Below are 12,290 nucleotides of genomic sequence, written 5' to 3' on the forward strand. Positions count from 1 at the left end.
GACAGCCTAGCTTGGAAGGGATCCAGGGAGCACTCAGGCCATCTCTCAGAGGGTAAGCAGGGGTAGGTGACGTCCCCACGGATGCCACAGCCACCTCTGCTCACCCGTGGGCTCTGCTGTGTGACCCTGTGTCCGTGGCTCACCCTCTCTGGGTCCTTGCTCGCCCGAGGGGCCCTTTGTCCAGGGACGGGGGTGTCCTTAGGAAAGGGGTCCCCACCCCACAAGACAGAGTCAGGGACACAGTGGCCAACCTTTTCATGTCTTTATTTTAAAGGCACAGCTAGACCCCACCCTCAGTACAGCAATCTCCCTTCTCTCGGGGAGACCAAGACGACTCACCAAAGCTAACTATATACACAGACACCCGTGGGGCTTCGGTCTTTTTATCTTTTTCTTTCTTTAAATCCCCTTTCTTAGAAGACAAGCTATAGAATACGGGACAAAAAAGGAATAATAAACAAACCAACTTCAGATCCCTCATGTTTATTCGGGACAGGGAAGAAGGGAAGTCTGTGTGCGCCCACACCCACTGCAGTCCCCGAGCCTTCACACAGCTTCCTCTCTGTCCCTTTTGTGGGCAAGGGAACCGGGCTGGGTGAGCTGGGGGTGGGGGGGGAGGTCTGGACTTAGCAGGTGTGCAGTGTGGGAAACAGAGAAGGGGGACGGGGATGACTCGGGGTGCACAGGGTGGAAAGGGACAGCTAGCGTTGCGTCCTGTACATTCTGGGCCAAGATTGGCGGCTGTGGCCCGGGTGAATGTTGCAGGTGGGGGACTTCTTCCTGCTCCCTGTAGCCTGGGGTGTCCCTCTGGGGTCCCCTAGGCCCACGGTGCACAGCAAGAAGGCTGGAACGAGGACTGGGGGTGGAAGCTTGGGTAGTGACCGAGCTGTGTGCTGCGTGGCCCTCGGAACACTGAGTCCTCTCTGTGCCTGTCTCCCCTCCCCCCTCCCCCTCCCCCCTCCCCAGGAGCTAATCCGACTTCTCGCCGTCATCCTCCTGGTGGGTGTCCCCATCGTGTCCGTTCTTGTCCTCCTTAGAGAGGTGGGTCTGAGAGCCCAGCGCGGAGAGTGACAGGAGGCCGGTGCCCGCGCTGACGGCCGGGAGCGAAGGCGGCTGGAGCCCCACGGGCAGCGGCGTCAGGGGCAGGGCCAGCGCCTGCAGCTGGGACAGCTGGTGAGCCTGGAGCTGCTGCTGCGGGGTGGGGGACGGGGTCAGCACAGGGCCCTGTCCCCTGCCCATCCGGGTCATCTGCCTACCTGCGTCCCCATCACCGTCCCCTGCCCATCCGGGTCAGCTGTCCCCTGCACATCCGGGTCAGCTGTCCCCTGTCCATCCGGGTCAGCTGTCCCCTGCCCATCCGGGTCAGCTGTCCCCTGCACATCCGGGTCACCTGACACCAGCCCATCAGGTCACCTGTCCCCTGCCCATCTGGGTCACCTGACACCAGACCATCCGGGTCACCTGCCCCTACACATCCAATCACCTGACACCTACCCATCTGGGTTACCTGTCCCCTGCTCGTCTGGGTTATCTGCCCCCCCCCCAGGGCACCTGTCAAGACACCTGCCCACATGGGTCCCCATCACCTGTCAATCATCTGCCCATCTGTGTCCTCATCATCTGTCTCCTGCCAGTCACCTGCCCACCTGGGTCCCCCATCTCCTGTCATCAACCCACGTGGGTCACCTGTCCCCCGCTCACTGGGGGCTCCGACTTACTCGGATGATGGAGTTCAGCTCGGGAGCCGTGACCTGCTTGGCTCTCTCGATGGCTCCCAGGACCTGCTGCTGATGCTGGAATAGGCAAGGGGAGGGGACAGAGGGGTCAGGTGACTGTTCTCTCAGGCAAAGGGACAATCAAGTGTGAAAGGGATTGATGCAAAGAAATGGGGGACGGGGGAGCTTCTGTGCAGGGGCGACCGCTGGAATGCACAGGGAAGCCTGTCCCAGGTGCTCAGGGGGACGGCGCTGGGGAGGGCAGGGCCTGGGGTGGGCAGGGCCTGGGGTGGGCAGGGTTAGGAATCCAGCTTGGGGGATTTCTTCTAAAAGCTGGTCTGCAGGAGCCACCTGCCCACCCAGGTACCCCATCTTCTACCCCCTGCCAGCTCACCCGGGTCCCCTTTATGCCCTGGTGACAAGTAAGCCCCCCTCCCTTCACAGGGGTCTGACCCCGCTGCACTTCTCTCTGCTAAGTTCAGAGAGGGAAGGCTTGTGCCCCCAGGGCGCCCAGCAAGGTGCAGAGGGAACCCCACTGCCCCCTGCCGGTGGCTTGCTTACCTCCTGTGATAAATAGGGCAGGACCTGGGCACAGATCCCGTTCAGCCTCTTCACGATTTCAGCCTGGAACACATGAGTTCCCCTCAGTACCTGGGGGACACTTGGAGGGGACGGGGGCTGAGGCCATGCCAGCGGGCCACCCAGGCCCACCTCGGGTGGGGCTAAGAGGAGTGGCCTTAATGCTCTGGGAGTCACAGGGCACTGCTGTGATGGTGGAGGGAACCGAGGCTCACCTGCTTGTGCATCTCGATGTTCAGTCCATAGGACATCTCGTAGTACTGTGGGGTGGAGAGAAGAGCGTCATGGACCGTAGGGGTGTGGCCTTCTGGTGGCCTGGCTCTCACCACACATCCCAGCATTCCTCGCGCCCCCCCCCCCATCCAAGGAGCTCCTATTTGTTCTTCAAGACCCCTGCCACAATGCCCTAAGACCCCAGCAACCTCCCCTGCAGGGAACTACAGGTCCTGTGGGGGTTAGGAGGGCTCTGGTCACAGGAGGGTTAAGAGAGGCCGAGCCGATAGCCTGGAGGGAGGGGACTGGCGGTGGCTTCCCGTTGCTTCCGGCTAGCCACCAAGGACAGCGGGTCCTGGCAGGCCCAGGGTGCGTGCGAGGCGGCGGTTTGGCACCTCGGCCACTACCTGGGCTGGCAGCCAGGCCACCCTCGGCCGCGGGGACTCGGTAGCAGGCACCTGCAGTGTGTGGGGAGTCTGGGGTCGCCCGCCCTGACCCCCGGGTCCCAAGGGGACTTTACCATGACGTAATGCCGCTGCATCTCTGATTTCTCGCTGGCCAGCTTGTCGCACTCCAGCTTGAGGCTGAGGACACACAAGGGAGGCTGAGGACCCTCCACCAGCTAAAAACTTTTTGGTTTCTGTTTTTGAGGCAGGGTCTCACGTAGCCCAGGCTAGCCTTCAACTCACTATGTACATAGCTGAGGATGACTTTGAACTCCCGATCCCCCTGCCTCAGCCTCCTGCGTGCTGGGCGACAAGCCTGCATCACCAACTGAGCCCCAGCTGTGAGCTGCAAACCGAGAAGCAGCCAAACACCACATCTGGCTGCATTGAAGGACGCCCCTGGGGTTTTCTGCAACCCTGGGCAAGCAGGGTTGCCTCAGTTTCCCCCACTGTGAAATTATGAGAGCATTCTCAAGGAAATAACAACCACCAAGGCAGAGGTGCCTTTGTGAGCGACTGATGAGGTCTGCAGAACTCACCCTCCATCTTAACATGTGACTCAGTGGGCGCCCAGAGAGGGTGAGTGAGCGGTTCAAGGTCACACAGCCGGGCAAACGTCCAGGGACATTCTCCACACACAGACAGACACTGAAGAGACTGAGGTAGCCAGGGCTGAGTGGGACGGAGCCGGAGAGGCCCTCTAACAATCATGGCTTCAGGAACCGTCTACATGGCCAGCCCTGATGTCTCCCTAGTTGAGTTCCCATGCTGTGTGATTCTAGGCCAGCGGCTCTACCTCTCTGGGCCTCAGTTGCTTCCTCTTTGAAGTAGCCAGGACTGTGAGGGGTCAGCAGGGTCAGAAGGCCTGTGGCTTGCTGACAGCGCTGGCCACCAGGCCTGGAAACCCACAGAGGAAGGAGGGAAATGACACGCCCCCCAGGTTGTCCTCTGACCTTCACACTGTACATGGCACCCCCAAAAAATGTAAGAAATGTTTCTTTTTAAATCCAGAAACAAACAAGGAAAAAAAAAATACCTTAAGAACGTGAGAGAGACAGGAGGATAGCCACGAATTCTACCCTATCTAAAAAATAAAAATCCCAGCACTCAGGAGGCAGAGGCAGGAGGATCTCTGTGAGTTCCAGGCCAGCCTGGGCTACAGAGCGAGTTCCAGGACAACCAGGGCTGCACAGAGAAACCCTGTCTCAAAAAACAACAGCAACAAAGACAGACAGACAGACAGACGGATAAATAAAAGCAGCCACAGGGCATCTCAAGCCCTCACCAGGCCAGGACCCACCCTGGCTGGTCTAGCCTGGTCGCACAGCCGAACCTGTTTTCACAAAGTAACTGAGTATCTTTGAATGGGCTGGCACCAGGGCTCAGCCAGTCCAAGCGACTGCGGTTCACGCACAAGGACTGGAGTTCGAATCCCAGCTCCAGTCCTGGGATGCCCAGGCTTGTGTTATGTTCTCCCACTCGGTGAGGGTTGCAGGGGCACCCCGTCATGCGGTGGCTACTAACACACACACACACACACACACACACACACACACACACACAGGAATAAATAATAATAAGTCTGGACTGGGTGTGGCTCAGTGGTGAGCAGCAAGAGAAAGAGAGAAAAGACAAAAATGACCCCCAGGGAACTTATTCTGAAAGTGTAGATGTCGTTCCACGGGGGACTTCCTCACCCTCACTCCACACCGCAGGGAACCCAGGCCCAGCTCACAGCAGCTCAGAGAGGGCATTCGCCTTGGGGATGGTGCACAGCGGCCTGCAGATCCTGGTCAGCCAGGCTCGCCCTGGGCAGACCACGGATCCAAGTGGGAGACCAGAGCTCCGGGGGTGGGGGAGGGGGTGGGGGAGTGGGGGCCTGCAAAAATGGCAAAGCTGGAGGGTGTGGCCCAGCAGGTAGCTCGCAGGCCTAGCACAGGAAGCCCCTCTGGACCCTTTCCTTGCGTCAGCTCAAGGTCATCCTTGGCTACAAAAGGAGCTGGGGAAAGCCTGGGCTACATGAGACCTTGTCTCAAAATAAATATCAAAAAGTAGAAATAATAAAATTTTTTAAAAAAGCTTCACAAATCGCCGGCGGTGGTGGTGCACGCCTTTAATCCCAGCACTCGGGGGGCAGAGCCAGGCGGATCTCTGTGAGTTCGAGGCCAGCCTGGACTACCAAGTGAGTTCCAGATCAGGCACAAAGCTACACAGAGAAACCCTGTCTCGAAAAAACCAAAAAAAAAAAAAAAAAAAAGCTTCACAAAATCTGAGATTTCCTTTTTCTTGGAGAAATCTGAAGGTCTTTCAAAGTCTTTATTATTATTATTATTATTATATTGTTGTTGTTATTATTTGTTTTCTGAGACAGAGGTTTGCTCTGTACCCCAGGCTGGCTCCGAACGCCTCCATCCTCCATCCTGTGTGTCTGAGAGCTGGAATGTCGGGCCTGCACCCCCATGCCCACTCACTGTTGGGGTATAGGGTCAAATGGGAATCCCGGGCCACCCTCTCCCCAACCCCCCAGCTTCAGGCTGCTTCTGTGCTGTGCAACCCCTTGAAAACTGCTGACCTCTCTGGGCTTCGGGGTGATCAGTTTCACACATGAGAAACAGGAAAAGGATTTGTGGGAGCCCGCCGGCTGGAGGGTCTGTGGGACACCAGCAAGCTCCCCCACGCCACAACTGGGCAGAAAGAGAGCAGGGCTGTGCGAACCTGGGCTGATTGCTCACTGGGGACGCGGCCTCTGAAGCCATGAGCACCGTGCCTCGGTTTCCTCCTCCACACTACGGGGCTGCTGGTTTGGTTTTGAACACGGGGTGGCATGTAGCCCAGGCTGGCCTCCAACTTGCCAAGTGGCTGAGGACAACCTTGAACTGCTAACCCTTTAGCCTCCACCCTTCCCAGCCTTCCTCCAGGCCGCAGTACAGGACGACTCCCATATTCTGAGGTGCGGGCGGCCCCCCTGGCCCGGCTCACCTGTGGTACTGAGCTTGCAGCAGCTGGAACTCATCTTTGATGCGGTCGCAGGAGTCGGAGGTGGTGAACTTGAGCTGCTGGGGGAGGTGGGAGGAGCCCTGCGGGTGCGGGGTGGGGGTGGGGGTGCGGGAGGGTGAGCGCCCCGCCCGCCCACGCCCCACTTCCTGGGCTGCAGTTCTGCAGGCCCCGGCAGCACTCTCCGAGGGAGCCAGGAGGGGGCTGGGAGGCCCCAGGCAATGGGGCGCTTTCAGCGCTGGTCATTTGGGGGGGCAGGCGCCCGTGTAGAGGAGTCATCCCTGTCCTCCAGCTGCCCCCTGAGGGGTCCCCGGCAAGCCCCTCCACGTCAAGCACCGGCCTCCTTTCAAAGCCAGCTTGGAAGACGCACCTAGCTACCACCCCACATTTCCTGGGGGTACCCCCATCACACCTGTTTCCTCAGCGGTGTGCTCTTCCAGGAGGGGGCCCCCCCAAAGCTGCCCAGCCCCAGGGGTGCCTCGTGGGGCTCCCCCCATGCCCCAGCCAAAGCCATGGGGAGAACACAGGCCTGGGAGTCGGGGAGGGAGCTTGTAGGGGGGGGGGAGGGGGGCGCCGGGGGGGGGGGCGGGGGTAAGCGGGCGGGGCGGGCCGAGGGGTGTCCCTGGGGGTGAGGGGATGCACAGGGCTGGCATCTGAGGACACTGGGTCAGGAGTTGGGGTGTAAGATCTTCGCATCTGGGGAGCAGAGTTAGCGTCTGGGGGGCAAGGTTGGGAGCTGGGGTGGGAAGCAAAATGGGCCCTGGCTTGGATGTGTGTGTGTGTGGGGGAACGGCGCCTGGAGCTGGGGGGGCAGGCGTTGCGGGGGGCTCGGGCCCCGGGCAGGGGCACCCTGGGCATTATAGGGGCGCAGGGTCCCCCACACTCTGGTGCTGAGGGTGCAGGATGGGGGCTGGGAGGAGGCAGGCCTCTGGGGTGCGGGGCCTGCAGCTGGAGGACGCAGGGCCAGGCTGGGGGGTGGCGCTGGGCCCGGATGGTGACGCCAGGCCCGACCGAGCTGGAGGGAGAGGCAGGGGGTGCGGGGCCTGGATTCGGGGGTGCGGGGCAGCAGACTTGGGGACAAGGCAGATCTGAGGTGGAAGGAAGTGCAGGGCCTTGGACTTGGGGGCAGGCCGGTCTGGAGCTATTAGTGAGCTGGGCCTGGGGGGTGCAGAGCCCAGAGGTGGGGGTGCAAGGTCTCAGGCTGGAGGACATGCGCGGCCTGGGTTTGGGGTGCTGCAGCCCTGGGCCTGAGCCCCAGGGCTGGGAGACAGGCCGGATGCGGCTGGAGTGGGGTGCGGGGCCCTGGGCTGGGAGACAGGCTGGTCCGGATCCTGGGGGGAACCTTGGAGTCGGGATGGGCAGGGGGTGGGGAGGCTCGGGGCCGGGATCAAAGTTCAGGGATCCGGGCTGAAGGATGCAGCGCCGGGCCGGTGGTGTACGCACGGCCTGGGCTGTGGGGTGCAAAGACCCTGGGGACAGAGCCCCGGGCTGGGGGACAGGCCTGTGGGAGCTGGGGGCGCGTGAGGAGCCCCTGGGACAGGCCCCGGGCGGGGAGACAGGCGGGATCCGAGCTGGGGGGGGGTGTGCAGTGAGCGGAGCTGGGGGGTGCAGGGCGAGCTCCGGGGTGCAGCGCGTGGGGTCCCCCTTACCGAGTGCCGGCTTTGCGGAAACATCATGTCAGTCGCGGGGGGCGCGGGCTGCGCCCCGGCTCGGGCGGCTCGGGGGGCGCCGGGCGGCCGCGCTTTGTCCCCGATCGGCAGCTCCGGGGCCCCGCGTCCCGCCTCCTGCGCCGCCCGCCGCCCGCCCGCGCCGCCCGCGCTATTGTGTAATGGCGACGCGGTGCCGCCCGGGCTCCCGCTCCACCTGCCGCGCCCGGCACTGCGCAGGCCCGGACGCCCCACCCGTGACCTTGGCCCCGCGTGCCCCGCCCCCGCCGCGGCCCGGAGCCTCGGCCCGAGGCCTGCCTCAGTGCCCCCCCCAGCCCCCCGCCCGCCACAGCCCCCGGGCCACAGACCCACAGCCTGGGCGCTCAGGCTCCAAGGTGCATTTATGGAGCGCCTATGATGTGCCTCATCCTCTCTGGAACGGAGAGGGTTGGGGTGGCACGGCTTGGGGGGGTGCCACACTGCTCAGCACTGTCTGTGGGACGGTGACCCTCGTCCCACAGATGGGGGCCAGGCCTGTCATCCACTGACTGGGGTGTGGAGGCAGGAGGATCAAGAGTTCCAGGCCAGCCTGGGCTAATCGAAACTGGATCTCAAAACAGCAACAAAAACTAAATCCCAGTGCAAGGTAGGTTGAGGCAGGTGGAAGCCAGCCTCATCTACACCGTGAATTCCGGTACAGCCTGGGCTACATGAACCCCTGTCTCAAAACAACAAAAAGTTAAAGAGAGCCACAGGAACTGGGGGTGGCTCAGGCCTTTGATCCCAGCACTCGGGAGGCAGAGGCAGGCGGATCTCCAGCCTGGTCCACAGAGTGAGTTCCAGGACAGCCAGGGTTCCATGAGCGCTTTCTCAAAAATAATAAAAAGTAATAAAACATAAATATATAAAAGGAAAATACCTGGGCTAATACCCATTATCTCAACATTTCAGAGCACGCTGAAGCAGGAGGATTCCTACAATTCCAGGCCAGCCTGAGCGGTATAGCAAGACCCCCTGTCCCACACCGGAGACAGACAGGGACAGATGCCATCAACTGCTGTGCTCAGGTGGACCACAAAGCTAGGGAGGAGGAACAAGTGGCCGCCAGGCCTGGTCCACTCCCGGGAGTTTAAGTCTGGACTCGGCCCTCGAGCCAGGCCCCAGCCCTGTTTTCACGGGTCTCACTAAGTGACCCAGCCTGTCTGACTTTGAACTTGGGGTTCTTCTGCCTCAGTCCCCCAAAAGCTGGGATGGCAGACCTGGGTCAGGACACTCCTGTTTCTGGTTTTTATTTATTCCGTGCATCATCCCTGAGTGTGAGTCTGGGCAGCCCGTGTGTGAGCAGCACCTGTGGAGGCCGGAAGGGGCATCGGGCCCCCAGAACTGGAGTCACAGGCAGTTTTGAGCCCAGTGTGGGTGCTGGGAACCGAACCTGGGTCTTCTGCAGGGGCAGCCAGCATGATAATTGCTGAGCGTCTCTCCAGATCCCCTGTCTGCACCAGGCTCCGGCGTAAACACTTGAACAGGAAGGATCTACCAGTGTCCCTAAGGGAGTGGAGAGCGGGAGGCAGACAGGGAAGTTGTCCTGGCCAAAATCACACAGCAGGTGGCAGAGGGGGGGTTCCACTGTGTTGAGCCTTTCCAGGGATGGCATGAAGGCAGGTGACTCTGGGACACTGGCTGGAGCGCCATGTGAATTCTCTGTGTGTCTGCGGCCCTGTGGGTGCTGACCACTATACCTACCTGCCTTCCACCAGCTCCACACTGAGTGACACCTGTCCCAGACACCCCAGCTAAGGCCTGGGTTCACAGCAAGTGCTCGCCGTTCACCGTAGGAGGCAAGCAAATGAGGCAGGCGAGAAGCAGTTTGTTTGAGGTCAGCCTGGGCTACACGAGACCCTCCCAAAAAAGCCTTGTCTAAGCCGAGCGGTGGTGGCGCACGCCTTTAATCCCAGCACCCGGGAGGCAGAGCCAGGCGGATCTCTGTGAGTTCGAGGCCAGCCTGGGCTACCAAGTGAGTTCCAGGAGAGGCACAAAGCTACACAGAGAAACCCTGTCTTGAAAAACCAAAAAAAAAAAAAAAAAAAAAAGCCTTGTCTAAAAATCCCAGAACAGGGGCTTCAAGCCATCACCCGAAACAGAACAGCTCAGGCCAGACTGGGGGAGTCTGGGCTCCTCCGATGCCCATTCCCCACCCCATACTTGGTCTGCAGCTCCGAGTCCTTGGGGACACCCAGATCCTCCCCGATGGACACAGAGGATCTCGGGGCTGCACGATGACCAGTGTCCAGTTAGTGAGGCCCAGGTCAAGCCAGGGTGGGGGGTGGGAGTGATGGGGGGAGGAGGGTGGGAAGGGGGAAGGGGGAGGGGAGGAGTAGTGGGATGAGGGTGAGAGTTGGGGGGGGGTGGGGGGTGGGGGGGGGCTCCTTTGTCCATTTGTTTCCTCTTGAGCATTTCTTGAGCCCTGACTGCAGGGTACCTTAAACCTGAGAAGGCACCCACAGGCCTAAGGCCTGAGTCTTCCCCCTCCCACCCCGGCCAGTGCTCCTCCAAAAACCCTGCCCCAGGGCCTTTGCACAAGCCGTGGATGATTCCTGTGTCATCCAGACAGAGTCAAAACTGGATTGTGGGCCGGGCGGTGGTGGTGCACGCCTTTAATCCCAGCACTCGGGAGGCAGAGCCAGGCGGATCTCTGTGAGTTCGAGGCCAGCCTGGGCTACCAAGTCAGTTCCAGGAAAGGCGCAAAGCTACACAGAGAAACCCTGTCTCGAAAAACCAAAAAAAAAAAAACAAAAAAAAAAAAAAAAAAAAAAAAACTGGATTGTGGACAGGGTATAGTTTTAGGACTTCATATGACATTTTCTTTTTTTGGAGCCAGAGAAAGTGGTGACACACACCTGTCATCCCAGCGCTTAGCAGGCAGAGGCAGGAGGATCAGAAGTTCATGGACAGCCTCAGCTACTTAGTGAATCTGGAGCCAGCCTGGGCTACATGAGTCCTTATGTAAAAAACCTGCGGGCTGTGGTGTGGTGCTTGTCTCTGGCTGAGCACAGGCCCTGGGATCCCCAGCGCTGCAGACAGCATATGCAAGCCAGACTGCACCCTCGCAGGCCCCCTTGGGGTCCCGCTTCTCCGGCACCCAATGGGCTGTGATCTCTGCCCTCCCCACCTGTTGGTGCCGCGTGCATTTAAGTATTTAATCTGCTCATCTTATCTTCATTCCGTCCATCTCCAAAACCTAGGACAGGTCCCAACTCTCAAACTACTTGGCTTTATTTTTATTTATTTATTTTTCTTTTTGACAAAGGGTGTCATGTAGCCCAGAATGACCCCAACTCCTTAAGTAGCTGAGGTTGACCTTGAACATCGAATACCCCTGCTTCCATCTCCAAAGTGCTGGCGTGCACCACCACCCCTGCACTTATTATTATTATTATTATTATTATTATTATTATTATTATTATCATCATCATTATTCAGGAGCTTGTGGCCCGGCCGGGAGTGGGGGGACACAGCTGGACTGGACCCCCCCATCCAGCCTTCTCAGGGGCTGCAAGTTGTGCTGGTGAATTCCCGGGGAGTCACCTGTCATTACAGGCCTTGTCTAGGCTCCCTGGGGACAGTGTAATTCGGAGGCTGAGTGTGTCTGCGGAGACACCGGGGTTGTGTGGGAGCAGGGAGGCCTGGCTTACTCCCTCTGGTCTTCCCTGGTCCCTAATGTGTCCTTCTCCGGGCTTCTGTTTGCCGGGTGGCCCCCAGGAGGCTGAGGCAGGGGGTCGGGGGTTCAGGTCCATCCTCGGCTACTCAGTTGAGTTTGAAGCCAGCCTGGACTCCAAGAGAGCCTGTGTCAAAAAACGAAAGTATTGCAGCTGGGAAGTCTCAGGTGGCAGAGGGCTTACCACACTCCATGAGGACTCGGGTTCAAGGCAGTGCATGGCTGGGCTTGGTGGCAGAGGTGCTGTTCCAGGGTGCAGGAGGCGGGCACAGGAGGATCCCTGTGCAGAATAAAGTTGACGGTGCTGGACAGACGGCTCAGTGGTTAGCATACCGGCTGCCCCTGCAGAGGACACAGGTTCGGTTCCCAGCACCCACACAGGGCTCACAACCGCCTGTGACTCAAGTTCTGGGGGCCCGACGCCCCCTTCTGGCCTCTGCAGATATTGCAAACACATGCACAGATATCTGCAAACAACACACATATAAAATAAAAATAAATAAATCGCCGGGCAGTGGTAGTGCACGCCTTTGATCCCAGCACTCGGGAGGCAGAGACAGGCGGATCTCTGTGAGTTCGAGGCCAGCCTGGTCTACAGCGTGAGTTCCAGGACAGCCAGAACTCCACAGAGAAAACCTGTCTCAAAAAACCAAAATAAAATAAAAATAAATCGTTCACCCAGGCAGTGGTGGCGCACGCCTTTGATCCCAGCACTCAGGAGGCAGAGACAGGAAGATCTCTGTGAGTTCGAGGCCAGCCTGGGCTACACATAGAGAAGCCCTTTCTAAAAAATAAAATAATTCAAAACCCTAACATAAACAAACAAAGAATCAGCTTGGTAAGGAGACAGGCCAGAGCGCATCCTCATTCCCCTGACTGACTCTGCCGGGTGGGGACACAGAGGGCAGCCCCACCTGTCCCTTGGACACCCAGTGTCCCCAGTGACCAGTGAGTTCTGTAATCTGGAGATGACAGTTTTCCC

The 12,290-nt window shown here is 59.5% G+C and overlaps 1 protein-coding gene across 2 annotated transcripts; it reads right to left on the bottom strand.

Moving 5' to 3' along the window:
* Positions 1-247: 247 nt before the first annotated feature.
* Positions 248-7,731, bottom strand: Tle5 (TLE family member 5, transcriptional modulator). Of its 2 annotated transcripts, none has more exons than XM_059251829.1 (7): positions 7,597-7,731; positions 5,933-6,030; positions 3,028-3,091; positions 2,510-2,554; positions 2,277-2,339; positions 1,719-1,793; positions 248-1,188 (listed from the first exon to the last, which is right to left on the bottom strand). In XM_059251829.1, exons 1-7 carry the CDS (start codon positions 7,621-7,623, stop codon positions 970-972), a joined length of 591 nt encoding a protein of 196 aa, XP_059107812.1. In that variant the 5' UTR covers positions 7,624-7,731; the 3' UTR covers positions 248-969. The 2 variants fall into 2 exon arrangements, with proteins under 2 accessions (XP_059107812.1, XP_059107811.1); XM_059251828.1 differs by having other exon boundaries at positions 248-1,191.
* Positions 7,732-12,290: the final 4,559 nt, after the last annotated feature.

The sequence above is a fragment of the Peromyscus eremicus genome, unplaced genomic scaffold (genome assembly GCF_949786415.1).
Source record: "Peromyscus eremicus unplaced genomic scaffold, PerEre_H2_v1 PerEre#2#chr22_unloc_1, whole genome shotgun sequence".
NCBI classification, from domain to species: Eukaryota; Metazoa; Chordata; class Mammalia; order Rodentia; family Cricetidae; genus Peromyscus; species Peromyscus eremicus.

Excerpts from the sequence above, each read along its gene's own strand:
- Tle5 (XM_059251828.1), bottom strand. The coding sequence starts at position 7,623 with ATGATGTTTCCGCAAAGCCGGCACTCG. Across the intron at positions 1,794-2,276 it reads TGCCCTATTTATCACAGGAG|CATCAGCAGCAGGTCCTGGG; the intron begins GTAAGCAAGCCA and ends TGCCTATTCCAG. Across the intron at positions 1,192-1,718 it reads AGCTGAACTCCATCATCCGA|CAGCAGCTCCAGGCTCACCA; the intron begins GTAAGTCGGAGC and ends CCCACCCCGCAG.